The sequence below is a fragment of the Taurulus bubalis genome (assembly GCF_910589615.1).
Source record: "Taurulus bubalis genome assembly, chromosome: 19".
Classification (NCBI taxonomy): domain Eukaryota; kingdom Metazoa; phylum Chordata; class Actinopteri; order Perciformes; family Cottidae; genus Taurulus; species Taurulus bubalis.
This window is the reverse complement of record NC_136607.1, coordinates 4,338,229-4,360,920: the sequence shown is the minus strand read 5'-3', so window position 1 is coordinate 4,360,920 and position 22,692 is coordinate 4,338,229. Positions and strand designations below refer to the sequence as shown.

Genomic DNA, 22,692 nt, shown 5'->3' with positions numbered 1-22,692 from the left:
CCAGCCGTGACAGCCGTGTGTGTGTGTGTGTGTCATCATGGCAACATGTGGTTCTGTAAGGGAAACCACAGAAGTGGTTTTGAGATGTTCATATTTCTCTCTGTCTGTCTGTCAAGACGCTGTCAGGAATACACTAAAGGTTTGACTGATTTGTTCTGTTTTTACCTTTTACCTTTTAAAGCAAAGATGGACTCAAAATAAAATATAAGAATATAAAAAAAGATTGAGCGTTTTTTTTATATTATTAGAGAACATTAGGGCCCCTCATTTATTTTGTAATAAACAGTATAAGAAGAAGAAAAAAAGAATAGCTTTGGTTCCCATATGATTATAATGCTAAGCAGTAGCGGAGATAGCCATACTCCATTATACATAAAAGCAAAGAAATAAGGAATAAAAACTAAGAGATCATGAGAGAGGTCTAAATACAACACCTTATTATCTGCATGTGTGTGAATAATAAATTGTCATATGTAGGAGAATACTGGGCAATAATTCATTTCAATTCATTCCAAATGAATGATTCCATACGCATAGTAACTAGCTATTGAATTATACAGCATTGTGAACATTTTAATGTAATCTTACACACATTTGCCAGATGTTCACATGTATTGTTTGTGGGAAAGTATCTTATTAATATTGTGCTATCCTTGGTAAATGTTTGTTTCTGGTTGGCATTGAAGTTTAACAAAAAGGAGAAAAGAAACCAACCCAAGATTCTCAAAGAGCGTAAATGCCATGCATTTTATTTCAGCACTGCGACACATCCCTCAGACGATCAAGATTCATGTCATAACCATACTTTATTGACTAAGAGGACATAGACCCGTCATTACATGGCATAAACAATACAGGAAGTTCTACTGGTTACAGCACGTTTCCAGTGATTCTATTCAGTTTTCATGTGCATTTTTAAATTGTTGTATAACCTGTAACATTATAGAATCCCCACCACAATTTTCCCATTAAAATGTTTTTTTTTTTTTTTTTTAACAGTGCTTCTTCTTTTAACAAAGGACAAACGCTTGCGCCAGATTTCTCATTGTCTTTCAGCATTCTTCCTGACAGTGATCATGTCACACTGCAAACATCCGCATCCTGGTTCCCACAAGAGGAGGCCGGATGTTCCCACCTTGACTAAGTGCAGCTCTGAGCGCAACGGGAACAACATGTACTATATGGCAGTATGTGCACGTCTTTAGCTTTCCTTAACGTTCACGTCCCTTTTTTATGTATTTTTTCACGGTTAGTAATTCAGAAGAACATAGACTCTTGGATGAGGGATAAACAGAGGATACATCGGGGGATACAGGAATAAATACAGCTTTATCTTGATGCATAATAATAATAATTTATACCGGCGTGAATAGCAGTTCTTCATATAATATCAGGTACGCGGACAGCTTTTCATTCCTGTTTTGGTATACGTTCTGAGAATGGCAGTTGCGGGTGGGTTGTATTGGTTAATCTCCACCCCAGAAGTCGATTCACTCGTGGAACACTAGCGATTATGAATTTGCGTGTGCCTCTTGTGTTGTGTGATAAACAATTTTGACGATGAATAACACAGATCCATTACAGTAGCAGGGAACTATTATTAGGGCACGATGAGGCCCGAAATAAATGAACGCTTGAAACAGCAACAGCCTGTCACGCTGACGTATACCCGCATGGAGAGGTGTGTTATGCAGCTGGAGGGCCCAAACAGTGTGTGGCATATGTCACTTACTAGATCGCTCCACTCAATGAATCGGCCTACAAAGCGGTCGTGGGTGGGTTGTTCTTTTCCCCGTCCTTTTTTTCATCTCTCACGTTTGTCAGAAGTATTTCGTTGGAGTCGTGGACCTGTGACGGCTGCAGTCTCCGTGCGTCGTCGGCGTGTCAATCAGCGGGGTGCGTTGTCGGGTGTCGTGGGGTTGGGGGTGACTCAGAGGAGGGAGAGGTTTCTGTCGATGTCTTGATCCGCTGTCTCTCGGTGCTCCATCCAGTTCGCTCAGTTGCCCTCCGCGTGTCGCACAAACGTGTCTTATCTTCCTCCGCTCGTCTGTAGACTCCAGGGTACTCTCTCTTTCTCTCTCTCTCTCTTTCTATCTATCTCTCGCTCTCTCTCTCTCTCTCTCTTTCCCTCCCTCTCTCTCTGCTGGGGTGCAGTGGAGGATCCTGGATTATAGAGGCACACGGATGTGCATGGCAGAACTATTGGGCCGTGCAGCCAATAGGTAGATGGCGCTCTCCTTTAAAAAGTCCACCCAGGTCACTGGCCTGTTGGGTGAGGAGAGTTTTGAGTCATTTACAACAACAACAGAACAACAACAGAGAAAAGGCTCTTTGGTTTAACTGTAGTTTGTAGTTTTAATATGTCGCTTACTGTCAAAAGAGGAAAAAGACCAAAGATAAACAATAAATTGAATCTACGACCAAGTATGCCATCTGTACCCAAAGCCTGACATATCTTCCTTCGGCATGCCATTGATTTGCTCAGAAACTATTAAAAATATAGTGACTAGGTTTACATGCACATATTCCATATCCCACTATTATTCAGAATATGACAATATTCCAAATTTGATACAGCTCTTGTAAACATCATATTCCGTTTGGATATTCGGAATTAGGCCTTATTCCGAAGTGGGATTTGTCGGTATTTTTGATGCATGCCCAAAAGAAAAGCCCACATTTCTGGTCGGAAGGAGAAACACAACTATTTTAAGGACTTGGATATGAATAGGTTTTTTGGATATGTGCACATATTGTTACGCCGATCTTTTTAAGAAGGTGGTTGAAGAAATTAAAAACATTGTTTTTACGTTAATCGGAAAATGCACAGCTGCATGCAAGTGGGAATATTAGTGGTATATACATTTTCATTAGACATGGAAAAATGTCTTTTTCTAAATAAGGGCTGAAAACATAATATGTAATGCATGCAAACGTAGTTAATGAGCCACACTGTTGCACTCGGTGAGATGTTCCCTCATAACAATGAGCTTATTTTGAGTGAATCCTACAAAATACTCAATATAGTGCATCAAAGTAGAGTAGCACATTGTTGGTTTTGTCTTTTCAGGGAGTTCAATCAGAAAAATATAGGATAACACCAGGCATTTTTTGGCCACAATAAAACGTTCAGATCTTTATTGTTGTCTCTTAAGTGTCGTTATTGATAACTGTACTAAACATGCAGGTGCATACACACAGCATACACCACTTGGCAATAAAACACAGTAAACGTAATATCATAGTTTAGTATTTGGCCTGTGAGCTCCTGTAATTTGCCTCATGCTGCTTTGAATATATGAAAACAGTTTTTCAGACCTCTGTCTGCATGTTCTGCTAATTAGCGTTCAACTTAATATGACTCTCTTGTGTAGCTCTCTTTTTATTTGTGGTTCCCTGTAGTCGCTGCCTGAAGTGCTGGTGCATTAACTGCGATTATTGCAAAATTTCATAGTGTGGTATGAAGAAAAGTCTCAAAAGCCATGATATGCCAGAAAGGATTCGTCTTCGTTATCTGGTGACTCTGAATCTGAGTTGCAGCCTCATTTGGAAGGACGGCGAAGCCTGAAGCAGGAAGGTCGACGTCGTCCGCACTGCTGCAGTCTTCAAGGTTGTTTTGCTCAAAAATCAATCCCACTTTTTCTCCCCATGAAATGCTTACTGTCTTTGAACAGTGGGGACCTCTGAGGGGAAAAGGCCTATTCTAATAGGGTGAAGAAGTTCACATCAATTTCACTGCTGAAGGGAGGCAGCAGGCCTGGGACGCCTGTTAGAAGTGAGAACCGTGAGAGGAAAGCTTCACCAAACTGGTATTCAATGTAAGGCTGTAATCAGGTGGTGGAAGCGTCTTCAACCTACATAATCTCCACTGGCCATCAGGGGGCGACTCCTCTAGTGGCAAAATGATGTTGGATTTTATTGAAGTTTGAGAAAAAGACCCTATTTTGCATTTGATTCAATACTTCAGTAGACATTGGGGACATGAGTCCACATTTTTGGTTTCAAGTCTTCTTCAATACAGCATGATGTTTATTACGTAAATTATCGTCCCATTCAGAAAGGAATGAATAATAAGAGTATGCTTTGAGGTGTAGCTACCACGGACATGTCCTCATTTTTGTCTTAGAACTTTAACCCTTTTACAGTTTGTTTTTCAGTTCATGAAAGTTCATTTTGGTCACCTAAAAATGTCTTGTTCTGCTTTTGATTGTACTTAGCTCCACCCTCTGGTTCCAAAAAAACCAAGATGGCGACGATCGAAAGGCCGAACTCAAGGCTTCACAACCACAGTCAACAACCCAGCGGGTAACGCCATGGTGACTACGTCTACTTCCTGTCTATGGCTGTCATATTGTTAAACTTAATTAATATGTTAAAGTTATATAACTGTTAGTGTTCTAACAGTTGTATTTTATGAATCACACACACACTTAAAATACAAGAGGACGAACCTGCTGTCATCAGTCTTGCTCCTTTCACTGCCAGAGCTGGCCGGACTGCTCTCACACATGGGACCAACATGGCTGATGCTGCACAGGACAGAAAGGTACCAGTGAGAAAGAAGGCTACAAGAACAGACAGTGAAAAGACAATACTTGACCTTGCTCTGAAAAAAGGGAAGAACAAGGGAATTCATGTTTTTGTAAGGAAAATGCACACCATGCGAACTGAAGACCAATAGTGATTTTAGTGGATAAGGACATTTTATGATCCACATCTGTAATTCCTACATTCAAATACAACTTATTGTTATGGGGTATTGGTCAGTACGTCATTGTATTTAGATGAATCTGAGTTGTAGGAAGAAGCAGACAATCCGCCACTTGTAATACCTTGTAAAGCACTGTAATGTGTGTGAAGGATTCAAGTTTCAAGTTTCAAGTTTCAAGGATTTTACTTTCTGAGTTCTCTTGCCCATGAGACTGTGTAGAACTGGTTTATGTGTTAAAAATACAGCCATCAGATGGCATACAAATCAACAAAATTCAGTCCAGTTTGAACAGACGGCAAGAATCTCGTCTGGACTGTGCCGCCATCAGCTGCTCCAACAGTAATCTTCAACTTGTAGAAATTGGAAAGCAGAAATTGGAAAGCAAAAGTCGCACAACCCAGAAAAACACATTTTATTCCCATAAATGTCCATCAAATCCTCATGTTTGGATTCTGAGCTGCATGCCGACGAAGAATGGAGCCGGAACCACCCAGTGTAAAGACAGAGTGATAATCTCTTCCTCATCTTGTAGCGTGGAGCTCTAATACATTTCTGATCTCACCGTATGCGTTTCTGATTGTTATTCAGTAATTCCGGCTAGTTTTAATGCAAATACCCCAACGGATTTGTCTATTGGCTAAGTCCTTAAAAATGATCATGTGGTTGCGTGCATAGTCTCATACATATTTAAATCAGCAATTCATCTTTTGATTAATTTGTATAAAGTTGTTGTATATGAAATGTTAGAAAAGACCACTACAGTTTGTCAGAAGTCATGAGGTAGTGGCTTGTTTCGTCCACCAAGTCTGAAACTCCAAGAGAATCTTACATCAACTGTATTTATCTACTACATTTTGTTTTAACAAGTTAGTGTAGGAAACAAAATGGAGGCAGCCAATGGCACTTTCCCAATTACACTAGAAACCGAGACAGACATCTTCCACAACTTCACGAGTCACGAATTTGAGATCTTTCAGAGTCGTATAGAATCTCTTCTGAACCTTCTGACTGATGGCTCCTTGACGGTAGCTTGTGAAGGTCTATAATTCTGCAATCAAAAGGGAGTATTCAGTCTCATTTGGTTTTGATTTGCTTTCTAATGAACACAAATTGCATTTTGGTGTGATGCGTGGACCCAGTGCACACTCGCACCCTTTGGTCCACAGTGTCCTCTTATGTTGATAAGTGAGGCTTTTACAGCCAAGCTCCCCCGACGAGAACAAGAGGCTTTCTTTTGATCCCTATAATTAGAGGCCAGCCTGAATCTTAACCAAGCCTCGGCATAACAAGACCTAATCATATGAAGGGCTCACACTCCGCTTGTTAAACTCCATTCAAGGATGCATCTATCTTTGATTGCTGAATGTAGTGTCGCTTTTTTAAGAGGGTAATCTTCAGAATGAAATCATAACGGTGGGGGCTGTCTGAGAATACTCGAGGGTTGCAGGGGTGATCGAGGAAGTGAGGAAGAAAGGAGGCAAGCCGTGCAGTGCTGAGTCACACTCACCCACAATTCATAGGAGAGCAGAGTCCCAAGAGTCTGGGGGGGAATGCCGCATGTTGAATAGGTGAGAGGGATGGAAATGGTACAGCAGAGGAGATTTGACAGCACAAAAAGGTTATAAGCAGTAAGAAGCGTGCTCACACACACACACACACACACACACACACACACACACACACACACACACACACACACACACAAATGTGACCTCATCAGAGTCCATCAGAGCTTATTTTCCTTTTATTCCTACTCTGATGAGGTCTGTCTGTGAGTATACAAATTGATATAAGTGTATATATATATATATATATATATATATATATATATATATATATATATATATATATATATATATATATATATATATATATATATATATATCACTTTTATAATGTATTGTATATCCCATGTATTGCGCAATATAGAGTGGGATTCCTTATAGCATTTTCTGCCATAAATAATATTAACCCAATGAAATAGAGACTACAAGGGATGGACACAATAAAAACAACAGCTGTACAATGCAATCCAGTACAATAATCATCCAGCGAGGACAGCTTTTTTTTAAGGTTATTATGTTAGATTTTTGTTAAGACTTGGTCAGAGAGCTGTTGATTCATTTCAAGGCTGTACTTTACGGTGGAGTTGCACCGGATTGCGTTATTTCGGGAAATGCATTTTACATTTGGCCTCTCCTTTGATCTGCTATGAACAAAAATATGTGTAATCACATTAGTTTCAGGGTTTGTTTTAATTATTGTGTGCAGACCTCGTGGCTATGTCAGGAGGATGGGAACCTTTATCGATCTCAGCCAAAACAAAAATGCAAACCGCTCTGGACTGAGTCTCCTTCAAGACTCTTCAAAAGAGCCCAATTCAAGTGAGTCCCATTCAAAAAGAAAAGCAAAAGCAACCAGCTTCATCACTCTCATACGTGACAATTTATTAAAAGCAGGAATTCCGTCTAGCTCAGCATCAAACTGACGGGCACCTTGTGCATGACATGAGTGGCAGCCCAGAATACATGATTGAATGAAACACATCAGTTTTGTGTATGACCGGGGAAACTGGCCCCCATGTATTTTGTTTTACTTTGAATCCACACATGATTTAAAATTCCCCTTTTATCAATTTCTCCGTCAGCGTTGTGAAAGGCGTGAGCATTGATTGCATTCTGCACCGGACAATGCGCCAGTCGAGGAGCTTCCATTCTTTCAGTTCTTTCTTGTTTGAGCTGAGAGGTGCAGAGGCACAAAGAAGGAGCATTGTGTCGAGAGCCAGAGGGAGGTAGACGAGTCCAGCTTTGTGCTGCATGACCTTGGGTAAATTGTATTCAAGGCAGATACTTGAAGGGTCATAGCTGTGGGTTTTGATTGGGCAAACTCGCCAGAGGACGCGTTGAATTATATAGAAATGCCACCAGTGCGAAAAACTAGCGGACAGGGTTGTTGAAATATCTGAGTTCATGTATAATCTATGCTGAAAGTATAACGTGGGGTGTTTTATTATTTGTTCTTATTCTGTTTTGATGTAGAGATAATATCCTCCCTTTTGACATCTTGGAAGAAAAGCGTGATGGCATGCAAATGATGTAATCAGCAAATGTTGCAGTGGTAAAAGAATGCCTGTTTTCACTTTAATTGTCCTCCTCCGTCTCTAAAGCTAACATACGTTTCCTGTTTTGCAGAGTCAACAGCTGTAGCAATAGAGCCCTGCAAACCTTGTGTGATTTAAAGTTCCTGATCAATGTCGATGTGAAGGAGATTTACTTTGCAACGGTTCAATTCTAAAAGCTACCGTATTGATGCCTCGTTGACAGACAGTACACATTACCCTCTTCATCGGACGTCCGAGCACTTTGGCCAAATACATTAGTTAATTGGTTCAGGTTGGGATTTAAGGCCTTTCTCCTTAAAGAGAATGTGTCAGTGTAGATTTACAAAATAAATGGCTTGCTGATGCAGTAACAATCCATCTTTGCAATGTGGTAAAACTTTTTTGCAGCAGCAGAAACACGCAAACACGACATTGACATATCATCAACCTTCTAATTTGCTGACAGTTGCTTATTTACACATCCAGCAGTTACGGAGCATTACTATTCATTTGGGTCATGGTGAATGAAAGTACAACCTTTTAGCTCTGTTTTTGGTCTCTACCAACACCTGATGGAAATATCTGGTACTTCAGCTGCTAAATGCTTCATTATGTTCACCAGCTAGTTATGGGAGCAGTGAGTCCAAACCAAAATGGTAATATAGCAGCCAGACGGCTATATAATGAGCTACAATTAAATATTAAGCCCTTTGAATCCGAGGGGCTCTTTAGTGATTATTCTGTCGGTTCACAGCTAATAGCGAACCCTTTTCACATTACCATTTTATACAGTTTTATAACAGTAAATGATTTATTATAGCTGCTTAAATGGCAACAAATATAAAATAAAATAATTAATTATGAATTTATCATAATATTTCTATTGGTGGTAGTAGTTTCTTGAAAATAGTAATGTTTTAAAATACAGAAGTGAATGTAAATGCAGATGAGTGCAAAATGTGATACAAATTCAGCTCTAAGAAAGTCATGAACGATCTGATTTTGCGCTGTTATGTACATCTAATCTTAATTATATATGATGAGCTATATAAGATATAGTGCGAAAACAATATTAGTATTTAATTATAAACTCTGAGTTCAACTAGGTTTGAGCCCAGTGGTAAAACACTGAACTTTTCGTTTGTCCATCTCTGATGCTGGAAACACAAAAGACTGATTTCCTCATTTAACATATTAGGAAGTTAAAGATGTGTGTCATCCGCAAAGCAATCGAAATGGACACTGTTACTGGGGATTACGTCGACCGGACTGAGAATACGTAATGAGGAAAGAACACAGTTCATTATCTTGCTTCCAGTCTTCCTCACTGTCTCTACTCCCCAAGCAGCCAAACCTTTCCTCCCCTCTGCCAGCTGCAGTCGGCATACAGATGAGATCCTCACTACTCCAAAATGTCCTGCCAGACTTGAACACAGATGCGGGCCTTTTATCTCAGTCTAGACATGAAAAACTTGTGTTTTCCTCAAAGGGTTGAAACTAATGCTCCGGGTTTTGAATTTGAGTCAACCATATCCCGTTGGGATACACTGACCCCTCTTTCGGTGGACTCACCTCACGTTGCAAGACTGCGAGTCTTTGTTGAGCTTGTGGAACCAGGACTGCTGCGCCTGGCGGCATTCTGCTCTTGTGATGGCGCCGTCTTCATCCAGGTCCAGACCCTGGAACACCGACCGAGCCTTGTTTCGCTCCTTGGCGGTCAACAGGCGCACCATTGAGTTCTAGAAAAAAAAAAAAAAAAAAAAATCCAAACAGTGTTTGAGATTATGTAGGTTTGATTTGCCCAAATTAATTAATTACTATCCCCCTCCCTTTTTACTCTGCTGTAGGAACCTGGCCGAGATCTTTGGCCTTAACCACATCGATCCCATTAGCACAGTCTGTTGGCTGATTTACGTGAAAAGAAAACTAATTGTAACTCAGGGAGGTGGATGCAAGCCAACGTTTATGTAGCATGTGTCTCAGAGCCTATAAAGTAGTCTGCATTCTCTACACGGTTGATTAAAAAGTACTTTGTTGCTGATCTCTGCCACAGTAACCGAAAGACTGCAAACAGATTTACTTTGGCTGTGACCGCCTGAAGACAATAGTCTCTTTTTGAGGAGTGAGACGAGGCAAACCTTCTCACCCCTCCGTTGCTCTGTTTGACTGTGAATAAAAGAACGTAAACACAGTTAGCTTGCGTCACATCATGGCCAAGTATAATTCTGCGCTCTGATTGGTTGGTGTGGATTCATTTGGGTAAAGGAGAGGAGTGGAGAGAAAATGCAACCAAAGGGAGAGTGTGTGTGAGAGACAGAGAGAGTTACATAATAGTATCTCAGCTATTTTTCTTGTAGGCTGACTGTGGTCACGATTTGAGAATGGGTTTTTCTCTCAAAACTACCGGCACAGCCTTGCGATCCTTTTTGCTTGATGTCGCCGCAACACAAAAGCCTTTTATTCTGGGGCTCAGGAATTGTATTTCGTGAAAAAGAATAGCCTGGAAAAAAGATTGTTATATAAGTAAACAAACAAAATACTAATTATAATTTGATTACGTGTGGCATTTGGTCAGCGAGTGGCAGAAGCAGAATAGGAAACACCAAGTGTGTACGTTCAATGATCGTAATGGTGATGATAATGCTTTACGTCATGTGGTTCTTAGCCTCCTCTCTGGGGACCAGATGCGACCCCGAGTCCCGACATGTCTTCCTCGTTTAATCTTGCTGTATTGGTCTAAAACACCAGTGAGGCGTATTTTCGGGGGATTTTCAGGGCGTAGTGAAATCAGGGAGTGTATAAGTTGTGTCATAATTATTAGTGCATAGCCTGTTTGGGGTGTGATTGCTTCTTCTTCTTTCTTTTTTTAATAGACACATCGCTTGGTTGTCAAGTTGGAGTTTCCGAGCAGCTCATCTTCACGCGAAGAGAAGAAGAGTTTGATTGTAATATTATTATATCTAGAATCAAGAGGCAAAAATGCACGACAGCCAATGAGCTGCGGACGACATGCTTGACTCAGAAGGCCCTTGAAGGCAGAGATGTAAACCGTTTTGAAAACAGTAAACTAAGTATGAGGTAAAGTGTCTTCGTTTTGAGCTCAGAGTCTCAGGCCTGTGGCACGAAACTGTTCCTGAGTCTGGTGGTGCAGGAACTGGTGCTGAAAAGAGGTCTGAAGGACTTATTAAACGGCACAGTTTAGAACAAAAAAACAGAAGAAAATGAACGTGAACTAGTTCATATTCAGGACTGTGAACTTAAAATCCATAATGTTGAGCTATGAACTGAATTTTTAACGAGCTCTTGTCAAGTGTCCACTCGCCCAACGCTGTTTATTCAAATCGAACATGTCCAAGCTGCACCAACTTCGTCCCTGTGTCCCCGACAATACACCCGCTAAGTGTGAAATATATGTACTGAGTACTGAGATAGGTGAGGAACACACACACACATACATAGAGACAGAGATCACTTGCTTTGCAGTTCGATGTTTTAAATATATACAACTCGTTTCCTAATCTTAATTAATTACCTCTGTGCGCAACTTCCGCAACACTAACAGCGACTCGAAGTAAAGGAAGTCGAACCATTCGATGTGACCCTTCTTCTCGGGGTCCAGCGCCGCAAACTGGGCGAGAACTTCCTCCTCCTGCTCGTCAGTCAGGTCCTTATCGAACAGCTGCTTGGATGCAAAGTGGCGGTACTGCAGCAGCTCGTCGGACACCAGGCACGACTCTGCAGCGGCAAGGGAACAATGCATCACACCAGACCTGATTAGTCACCGAGCCGTCTTCCAGATGCAATTAACCTATCGAGACTCGCTCTCCACAAAGAACGAGCCCCGCTGTTTTACCGCCACCCAAGCTGAGGAACGATACAACGCGTTTGGAATTAGATTTAGAGGGATGAGGGCAGATGTCACTCTGACAAGAATGTATACAGTACACAATGTGTTTCATGTTTTATGTAATTTATGCATGCAAAAGAGGCAGTACTCTCCAGATTATGATGGCTAGTTTATTAAAAGAAATGTTTTAACCGGGAAGTCCCTTCAGGTTAAAATCAAGGTCTTGATTAACTTGGAAAAATATATATTGTCCGCACTTTTTTTTCTTTTCTTTGTTCATATAATATGTGACATAATATTATTTTAGCCTGAATTGTTGAACAGGGTGACCGCGGCTCGATCAGTGCTAGCTTTAGTGCTAGTATGCGACTGAACTCCAATGTTAACACACATCGTCATTCACGTAAGTTGCTAGTTAAAGTCAACCACGCTCTTTTCCTAAATCTAACTCAGTGGTTTTGTTCCTTAAAACTAAAATTTACGGAAATGTATTGTGAAATGACACCGTGTGTGAAAGAGTATAATGACACGTCATCCCTTCCCGGTTCAAAGCTGACTAAGGGGGATACGTAGAGCATCCTAGCTTGACGCTTAGGAGTCGGTGTTTGACGCGTTGAGGTGAGAATGTGTTGATGGCTGTTTAGCTGCGACGCTCCGCAGTGCTGAAGCGGAGAGAGGAGGAGACCAATAGATGGAGAGAGAGAGAGAGAGAGAGAGAGAGAGAGAGAGAGAGATAGCTGGAACCTCCAAAAACTGTTTTTTTTTCTATGCCATGCAGATTTGAGAGGATCGTTAATGAGTGAAAAAATATGTATCGTAAAAGTCGGGTTACAAGCCGCTACTACCTTCGGTCAGTATCCCCGTTTGCTCCCCGCTGTAGCCAGCTAGCGCTCCGCTAGCTCCCCGACAACCACCAAGGGTAGCGGGACCAGCCCCGGCTCGACACCCGACGCGGGCAAAGGGGACGCGGGCAGCAGCAGCAGCAGCAGCAGGGAGCTTAAAGCAGCGAAAGCTAGCGCTGCTGCTAGCTTGCTACAGCGGGGACACCCACCGGAGGTAGGAGCGGCTTGTAACCCGACTTTTACGGTGGCACTCTGCTACATTCAGTACTACATTCTTATATGAGTGCTCTGAGTAATACATATAACCTATTGATTGAGTAACACTAGGCCCATGAGGTGATCTAACCTTTCTGAGACTGTTGCATGGTTCAATTAAAGACTTATTTATGAGAGAAATTACCCCAGGCAAATTTCCAACAGCCCCCTCCCCAGCTAGCCTACGGAAAAATAAAAACTAGACTAAAAGTCTACAACTAACATTGCCATGCCTAAAAAATATATGAAATGATTCCCTAACTGCCAAACAAGATGGACAGTATCACCACTTCCTCCTGCCATACTTAAAGGAAATGTATAATGTATTTTCAACCTTTGATTCATTGACTCACCTGGGATGATCTTGCACTGCTTGAAGGTCTCCATGAGGCTGTACATCTCTTCCTCTGTCAGGAGTAGATTCAGATTATCCTGCAGAGAAGGGTGGAAGGAAGGCAGACAATTACACACACACACACACACACGCAAAAGAAAAAAATTATAGTGTGATCTAATTACATGGGCTTAGTCCCAGATGGGTCTCCTGTAATTAGCCACAAGCATACAAAGTATTGGATTGTGAATCCATCTCGGAAACTACTCTGTTTCCCAGGTGATTCACGATGATGTGCTGGTCTGTATCCCACTCTCTTCATAATGGTATCATTTGTAAAAGAAAGCCAGAGAGAAAAGTAAGTGCAGAGTGGTATGAGCAGCCGGCAACCTCTGGGTCTGACAATGCCAAGACTTGCATTCTTGCTCATGGCCATTAGGGGGCAACTCTGGTTGTATTGATGTCTATGAGAAGATGACTCTACTTCTCTCTTGATTCATTACCTTAGTAAACATTGTAAACATGAGTGTATGGTCTCAATCTCTAGTTTCAAGTATTCTTCAACACAGCATGATGTTCATTTAGTCAATTATGATTCATTTAGAGTCAAATAGACCATAAAGAAGGGAACCCTTAAGGGGCGGGGCTTGTGCTACCACAGCGTTGTCTGTGGTTCCGTTTTAGAACTTTAATCCTTTTGCAGTGTGTTTCCAGTTCATAAAAGTTATTTGTAAATGTAAATATTAGTTCCACCCTATCGTGTCACTACTGTATGCAAACATGCAACAAAGGAGTCTGCCAAAAACAATATGGCAGCGGCCAAAATGTCAAACTCGAGGCTTCAAAACCGCAGTCCACAAACCAATTGGTGACTACATCCACTTCTTATATACAGTCTGTGACCATGGGACTTTGAATTTAACACACTTTTATATCATGACAAATATATATTTGTTATTAGAAGATGTCGTAAGCTTTGCCTGTTCGTGCTTTTACATATCATGTTTAAAAAAAATCTATTTCAATAGCAAAGTGAAGTGTTTTAAATGTGGACATCTTCTCAAATCCACAGGCAAATCAAATCAGATGAGACGCTGATTTACATCTGTATATTATTTGTACATTATTAATCAGATAAGTAGCCTGATGAAACTTTGATGTTTGTTTACCTAGGCCCTAATCACTGTTCCAATCTGCCAGGGCTTTATAAAATCCACAAATCGAAATGAAAATGCGCCACTGCCCATCCTTCAAACACTAATTTTAAAAAAGCCCCTCAAGCTAATAACAAGCTGAAAAGGAGATTTGAATAGAACGCAGACATGTCAACACTAACCAGCAAGTATTCCACAAGCTGAAATAACAGCGAATACTAAATACATCAGACGAGAAGTTCAGGGAGCCGATAAAAAACACCACTCGCCCACGCAAGGAACACCCCCAAGCCCGGCCCGGCAAAGTGTGTTGCAAACACGGCCTCATTACATGAGCCGAGAGCCGAGCGCCGAGCGACAGGCTGTGTGACGTTCTTCGTTTTTTCCTCAGCATGTCATCAGGAGCACATTAGCTGCCGACACCTCGCTGCCCTGCTGTCTGCAACGTTTACAGATCAAGAGTGTGTGTACTGTACGTGTCGCTAATTATTCACATATTTAGTTATTTATTTATGCCGCCTTTGATACCAGCCGGTCCTCCCTGCTTATGTCTGGGTGCTGCTTGTGGGTGGTGTTGCTTCACGAAGTTGATGGCTGCAGGAATCGCATGGAAGGACAATTCAATCACATGCGGTTGTCCTTTTTGCTTCCTTCATTAGTATACATGTGTGCACTCGATACAGAAGGATGGACCTGCACATATCCACGCCTATTGGCCATTCCAAAGTAAAAAAATGTAGTCGTGGACGCTGCGTCCTCGTTAACGTGCCGCTATATATCATTTGAACAGAGTGGAACTGTTAGCCTAAAGGGTCCAAGCTGACTGAGAGCTAACAGAGGGCTGTTGTCACACTGGGGTGAAAAGGCCCTCTAGGCTTTCTTCCCCATTGGTTTGAGCTCATTCTCTCGTGGCTGCTCTCCGCAGTTTGGCAGGTTTTTTGTACCATCACCCGAGCCAGTCAAACGCCCACAAGGAATACTGTCATGGAGACCAGCGAGTCCTGAAGTGGATTTACTCAATGCAAGCATCAGAAATGCCCGGATCCTGGTGGTTTCTGGACCTCCAGCCATACCAGTTCACAGGGACCTATTTGTCTCCACTCCCAGTATGTCATTTACGCATGATCACTTGTGTTTTGTCTCTCGGCTCACGCAGGGTTTCCGTGGGCGGACTTTAAATCCCTGACCTACCTGGCCCTTTAAGAAGAACACCTTTAAAATGTCTGCTGTAATGTTAGTCCATTCCAAAGAAGGGATTGTGGACTTGTTTTCCAACTCCACGAACAATATGTATGCTTTGATTTTGCCTCTTGAGAGGGTACATTTGATGGATTTGATTGATGTAGTTTTTTTCAAAGTGACTTGACTCCCAACTGGCTCACCCACTTACTGGATGAAGTGAAGATAGCAAACTGTTTGGTCTGAGTCCAGGCAAACGGATGGAGGCCAGTGTTTTGTGTTCAGAAAGGTTTCAGATGAACCTAATCACACGTACGTTCTCAAGTGAAACTTTCATATATGACAGCCAGTTATGAAATAGAGATACGGCGATATGTGAAACAGAGCTGTAGCACCACAGATGACAATGTCTTCAAACCTATTGTGTATCAGAGCCAATTATACCAATATGTTTTAAATAATAGTATTGAAGCAGCTGCATTTCCAATCTCAAAATTATAATAATAATAACAATAATAAAATCTGACAAATTTAAAACCATCGAATGATTCCAAAATAGTAATAACAAATATAACATACATATTTTAAAAAAAAAGGGTTGCTAAGATGAAAACATAGACAACTGCAAGATTAGACAACATTTTGCAATATTAGACAACGCAGCAATGGAGACCAGTCAATCACAAGGTAGCCCCGCCCTAAAGTATAGCCTGCTTTACGGTCTATTTGACTCTAAATAGGACCATCATTTAGTAAATAAAGATCATGTTGTATTAAAGAAGACTTGAAATTAGAGATTGAGACATAAACTCATGTTTACAATGTTTACTGAGGGAATAAATCAAGAGAGAAGCAGAGTAATTTTCACATAGACTTCTATACAATCTGACTTATTTTTGCGACCAGAGGAATTGCCCGCTGATGGCCAGTAGAGAGAATGCAGGTTCAACACACTTCTACATTGGCTTCACTTTTCAAACCCGGAGGTTACCATCTGGATCCAGTTCCAGTGTCCGCGTAAAATTAAATTGTGTTCATGTTTGTCTTCTGATCACTGATCACAATTTGAGATCCTTTGTCCAATAATATCAATGCATTTCCTTGCCATGTGTATGGTGTATCATATTCAAAACAATGTGCCGTATCCCTTTGCATCCCCTCTTATCCGGCCTAACATTGTTTTCATTTTACTGTGTTTCTTATAATCATATTTATTACAGTAGTCAGTGTGCTGCATTTTATTAATCTACTGATTAACATCCCCACAAGAATTGATGAAGTATAAATGATCCATTTATCTGTATGCGATGTCAATCTAAAGCTGAGATGAGAGTCTTTAACGAGCAAAACAAATTGATGATGCTGTCATCAGGAAGCTTCTTCCTTTGTTTGTTCCATGCCAGACATCGTTTCTAATCTGCAATGTTGTTATGCTCCTAAAGCGTTACCCCTGGTAACTCCGACCGTCTGCAAAACTATGAAACTGGCCCTCCGTTATAGATGCTATGATTACATTTAAGTCTGTCTGATTTCCATCTCAACTCGTATTAAAAAAAAGAGAGACATTAAACGTGATTTAAGGGTTGATGCAACACCTACTGACAGCATCTGGAAAACGGACACAAAAGGTCCCATGGGGGGGTTTAATAATAGCAACACGTTCTAATTTTGAACTGGCAGCTTGCATAAATAGTTACATCAAACGGTCCTGTTCAGTAAGAAATGACAACATTGAGTTGTGTGTTCAAACAGCTTTAAATAGGCTCAGTGCCAAAGCAGGAAGTTAAAAAAAAGAGCCGACCCTGCATTCACCTTATGCATGTGGATCCTTTTAAGTCTCTTCAAGCTCATTGTGGAGAAAACTACACTCAGCCTCATGTCCAGCTGCACGTTTTTAGTAGGAAAAAGCTCTGATGAACCTGCATGTAGCTCGAAAATACAGCTATTTCATCACGGTGGACACAAACGGGACACAAAAACAAATGTCTATCTCGCCGAATGCCTGCTTTACTTTGACTGAAGCGTGACCCCAGCATCTTGGGCCTTAAGGGACCGCTTGCGCGTAAGCCGCAAGCATTAAAGAAAAACAAATCGGTGCTATAAAGAAGGGTCATCTCATTCAGGAAGCCTTCCTGCGTCTGATTGGCTGACATGCAGCAGTCTGCTTTGAAGACTGACTGGAAATCCACTTTCAAGGAAACTTGGTCCACCCACCGCGGCAGTCTCCAGTGCCCTGTGTGAAATGAAATGTCAACGCGACAGAAGGAGGGGAACGGAGGATTTGTAACAACTGGCTGACATGTACTATCAAAAAAAACCTTATTTCTTCAGCTGTGAGGGCGAGAACTCCCAATTTGAATAAACCGGTTTGTTCTCTCTCTCTCTCTCTCGCTCTCGCTCTTGCTGAATTGTGTCCTTTCGCCCCTCTCCTTTCCTCTCACACCAAAGGAGGCAGCCAGAGAAAGAGGACGTTTCGCTGTCCTCTCACTAACTGCAAACTTGGCAAAGGATTTCGCTTCTCATGGGCTGCATTGCAAGAGACTGTGAAAGCCCCCACTCCACTCTGAAGGGTCCTCCAGCGAAAGCGGCTCTTCAGCGCTCAAATTAAAGCAGATTGCATATTGTGCCTCTCGGCGACCACCAGAGAGTCATCGCTTTTAGAATTGGCCTCGGAAGCTGAAGTTTGTATGTTATTGTTTAAAAAATGTAAATAAAAAAAAAACCTTTTATCTGACCTAAAGTTGAATGAGTTTCCCAATAAAAGCATGACAGCATTATATTTGTGCAGTAACTGCTGCCATGCATGGAACAATGCCACGTCGAAGAGCTCACCGTGCTTATCTCACCTGTGCTGAAGAACATAGTCTATATAATGGACTGTATAATTATATAAAACATCTCATTTAGCGCAGCCAACTGCTGTATGCTATATGAAGAGTGTGAGTGGTCAAACAAACACAGGACTTTCATCCACAGGACAACTGTCCGCATGAGTTGATTGCCACACGCTAGTCACTTGAGGCGATAGTTGGACAAGTTAACAATGCTATTCTCCTATACCTGACCAAGTGTTGTTGTAGTTTTTTTTGCCGAAACCTAACTCAATGTGAAGACAAGTTTATTTAAAAAAAGACGTTATGCTTGCAAGGACCGTATTTTGGCATGCCGTCATTGACTCGTGCAAAGCTCACGCTGGATGGATCCGTGGAGCGCATAATTTGAAGTTTAGGAGCATTGAACAAGCGACCTTATCTGACACATTAGGGTGAGAATGTGCTTGACACGTGACTTTTCACAAACCTTGGAACATGCTCCTACTATATGGTCCATAACACAACAATTCTCACACATTTTAAAAGAAAAGGCACAATTTGAGAAGGTGCCATTAATTGAGGCAGCAACTGATACTTTCAATGTCCTCAGCTGTAGCTAATCAATGGCGCTAACTCACTGTCACTGACGATGAGAGGAAACGTTGTTAATCGTTAATGTTAACAGTTGCACCTTTGCTTTTCCTGCCATGACATTATGAAATGCTATAAATTAATATGATTTTGTTGTATGGTTGATGTGCTCTCCACATCTGAATCTGAAATTCCAGGATCGCAGGCGGCGGCGCAGCGGTCACTCTGTGAAGCTAACGTTAGCTCAAACCGCTACAGCAAAGAGCTGTGTAACGTGTCGTCGATCAGATGTCAAGATTCTGTCAGATGGGATTCAACCGCTGTGCGTCCTTGTTACCATAACTGACGAACAAGCCAGGATCAACACTTGGAATACCACGATCTTGGTAAATTCACTTAGGAGTTGACTCACCTCTAATTAACTGATTGATCTACGATAAGAGCCCTAGGATGACTTTGAGAACATTTTAGCTTCTTAGATCTGATTCTAATCTTTTATTAATTCCATGTTAATCACCAACATAGCCCTCTAGTTTCACTTGTAGAAAATAATCCCACTTGGATATCTAGCATAAGGCCCACCTTAACATTCTTGTGTGAGTGAGTTGAGTGATAAACCTTGTTGGCCTTAATCCTGTTCGTGATGCTAAACGTTGTTCATGGAATCACTGAAGACGCTGTATTTATACAGGAACAGGATTTCCCGTTTGGCCACAACGGCCCCCTCAGCAGGGTTGTCTTGCTCAAGGGACGGGATGAAAAGGTGACCACAAAAAGAGCTGCAGAATTTAGAATAGAGGAAAACAATAAAATAATCCTCCAGAATTCCTTTCACAAAACAAATGCCAGAGGAAGAAATGTAAACCCTAGAACCGACGTGGTGTATATTTTTGGTATACCTTCATGTATAATTTGTTTTGTTGTCCAGCAAGGGACTGTGTCTTACGCAATAGTAGCAGCTCCAGCCCGTGACAGTGTGGGCCGTGTCTCTCATCTCCTGCAGGGCCTCGGCTCGCAGGTAGCCCAGCTCCCTCAGGCAGCCGTCGTGGAACATCCGAGTGCAGATCCTGCAGGGGTACAGGTCGTCGGCCGTCCACACCTCGCACACGTCGCACATCTCATCGTTCGGCGGCTGAGGTAAAACACAAATGAAGATGGATCGCGTCAGTTATACCTCAAGATTTTGGTTGCAAACTTGATCTACAATCCCAATTTTAGCACACATGAGAATTGCAAATGCACACAAACAAACATTGCCGTCCAACAAAGCTTTGGATAAGAAGGAGTGGTAAGATTAGGTGGTTTGATGGTGGGACGGGTATTGTATAGTGTACGAGCAGTTTGCGTTCTTTCCTCGAGGTCTTGGAATGATTATTAAGACCACACTGTGCCTTTTGTCAAACATGTGTTCATTGTCAGTTATTCTCCAACCTCTCTGTGGGCTCGATTTTACAGCCAGGATAAACCCAGCTGTCAAGCCAGGGGAAATGACTGTCGGATGCTTGACTAGTTAACCACGCTGAGACATTGTCACAGAGTTTCCACGCTTGTTCTTTTTTATCTCTATTTCAGTGCCAGAATAAATTATTGTTCTAAAGATTGGGAACATAGGGGTCAATCAAATCCAAAGGGTTCCTCCCCTTGGGAACATGATTGTCCTCAGCCCTGTTGAAGTGGGAGGTATCGCGTGTGCACTGTTGACATGTAGACCCGAGGGTTAGTGATAGAGTATAGTTCATGTCAAAAACGTTAAAGATTCATCCTGAGCTCTGAAATGTTATAGCTAGCTTAGCTTTTGATATTACCAACATACAATATTTAAAAAAAATGCAAAAGGGTTCAAGGGACAACATGTTAAACAGCAAAATACAAAAGGAATAAGATAAGATAAAATAAAATGAAAATTACAGGATTACAGCAGCACTGCTCACAAGTGAATAAAAGATTAAAAAAAAATCAAGTAATAGAAATACACAGTAATAGAGAACAATCGGTATGAATCCACTGGTAAAAAATAATAAGGTATGAATATGGGCTGCATTATAAATAGGAATACAATGAAATCCACTACATTAAAGTAAAACAAACAACTCAACTCAACCTAGGACAATGTAGAGATTTCAGATTGTTGTGTGTTTAATGTTAATGTGGGAATTAGTTATTTTTGGGGATTTTTAACATCAACACACTGACGTAAATTTGCATGTCATCAGCATACCACTTAAAAGTGACACTGTCACATTGCGTGGTGTAGAAAGCTTATATGAAAATAATATGGGTCCCAAAATCAAACCTTGAGGTTCATCCTAAAATAGGGAGGCAGATGCTAACTTTTAATGCGACAGATGAAAGGAAAAAAGGAAAACCAATTCACGGCTATATTAGCCTAGCAAAACCGTGCCATTATATTGCTTTCCTCGTTGTGGTCCAGATACCATTTGCGTTCAGTTTCAGCCTTTCACAATCCCCAAGTACACCATCACTGCGAGGTAGACCCTTTTATTTCTGCACCTCTTGTCTAAGTGCAGCATCGGCAGTACAGCAAGTTGCCAGGTGATGTTTACTCTCTGCAAAGTAGAACAAGCTGATGGTGTCAGTGAGCCTGTGAACTCCATCCACCTGGATGTGGTCACCTCTCTGAGCCACAGCCAAGGCAGCCCACCCACAAGCGGCGGCTGTGAAGAGCTCTCACGCACAACAACAACACAGCTCATCGCTAGTGGGGGAATAAAAAAGCCTTGCAGAACAAAATTTAACTTTTTACTGATCTTTTCTCACCTTCAACAAGGGTGTTGAGATAAAGTTAGGAATCGTTTTACATTCTGGCTGAACTGCTTCATCATAATGCCTAACGTGAGGGAGGAAAAAGAGTGTGCTGCTGTTGCCATGGAGATCCTTTGACATCTCTTTAATCCCAGGACTTGGGGATTTATAGTGTGTGTGTGTGTGTGTGTGTGTGTGTGTGTGTGTGTGTGTGTGTGTGTGTGTGTGTGTGTTTTGTCAAAGTAAATGGTGTTTATTTTTTTATAGTCCGGATTTAAATAACACCGTGGCCATGAATTACTATCACACCGCTTCATTTACGCCTTCATTCCATATACCTGCTCTTTCTTTTCCAGCTCCACCTCGACAGGCTGGTCATCATCGGCTTCCCTTTTGGGCCGCACGAAAGCGGGCGGCGTGAGCTGATGGCTCTTGTCAAGATCTTCAGGCTCCACCCCTTTCCCGTCACGTAACCTCGACCAAGACTCCTGGTTGGCCTTACACTCGTCCCTCGCCGGCGCCGAAGTCGACGGGCCTGCGTTACTGTCTGTTTCCTCCTTCTCCGCGTCCTCTGCGTTCTTCTCGTCCGGAGTGGCTGAGGAATCGGCAGGACCGTTGCCCTCCTTCCCTTCTCCTCCGTCTTGTTTTTCTGGAGCTGGACGCTCCTTAATGCCCGCCTGGAAGGCAGAGACGACGGCGTTGCATTTCTGCACCTTCTCCACCTGCTGCTTCTTTGACATGAGCACTCCCATCGCTGCAGACGGATGGAGAGAGAGAGAGACAAAGAGAGAACGGTTACACAAGTACGCTGCATTTACAATTCATCACAGCAGTGACTTGCAACAGCACAGTTATTACCCAGGATTAAAAAAAGCCCCTGAACATGTGTTTTCACATTTCACTGTATCATGAATATTGAACAAATTTACAAGACTAAAAAGGCAACAATGAAAGTCAAGAGAACATCCCTAAATATAAAAAATGTAATCTCAAAAGGTCAGCTCGTAGGAATCATCAGGACCAACCCTGTTTCCGACACAATTACGTTTCCATACAACTACAAATGAATTCTCAATAACGTTTCCTGGGATACATATATTTAC

General features: G+C 41.8%; 1 protein-coding gene across 1 annotated transcript; it reads right to left on the bottom strand.

The window, feature by feature from the left end:
- Positions 1–787: 787 nt before the first annotated feature.
- Positions 788–22,341, bottom strand: phf24 (PHD finger protein 24; the record flags this gene model as incomplete). Its single annotated transcript, XM_079235486.1, has 8 exons — positions 788–2,265; positions 4,452–4,529; positions 6,219–6,251; positions 9,384–9,550; positions 11,344–11,546; positions 13,109–13,187; positions 19,773–19,958; positions 21,928–22,341. 8 exons carry the CDS (start codon positions 22,339–22,341, stop codon positions 2,169–2,171), a joined length of 1,257 nt encoding a protein of 418 aa, XP_079091612.1. The 3' UTR covers positions 788–2,168.
- Positions 22,342–22,692: the final 351 nt, after the last annotated feature.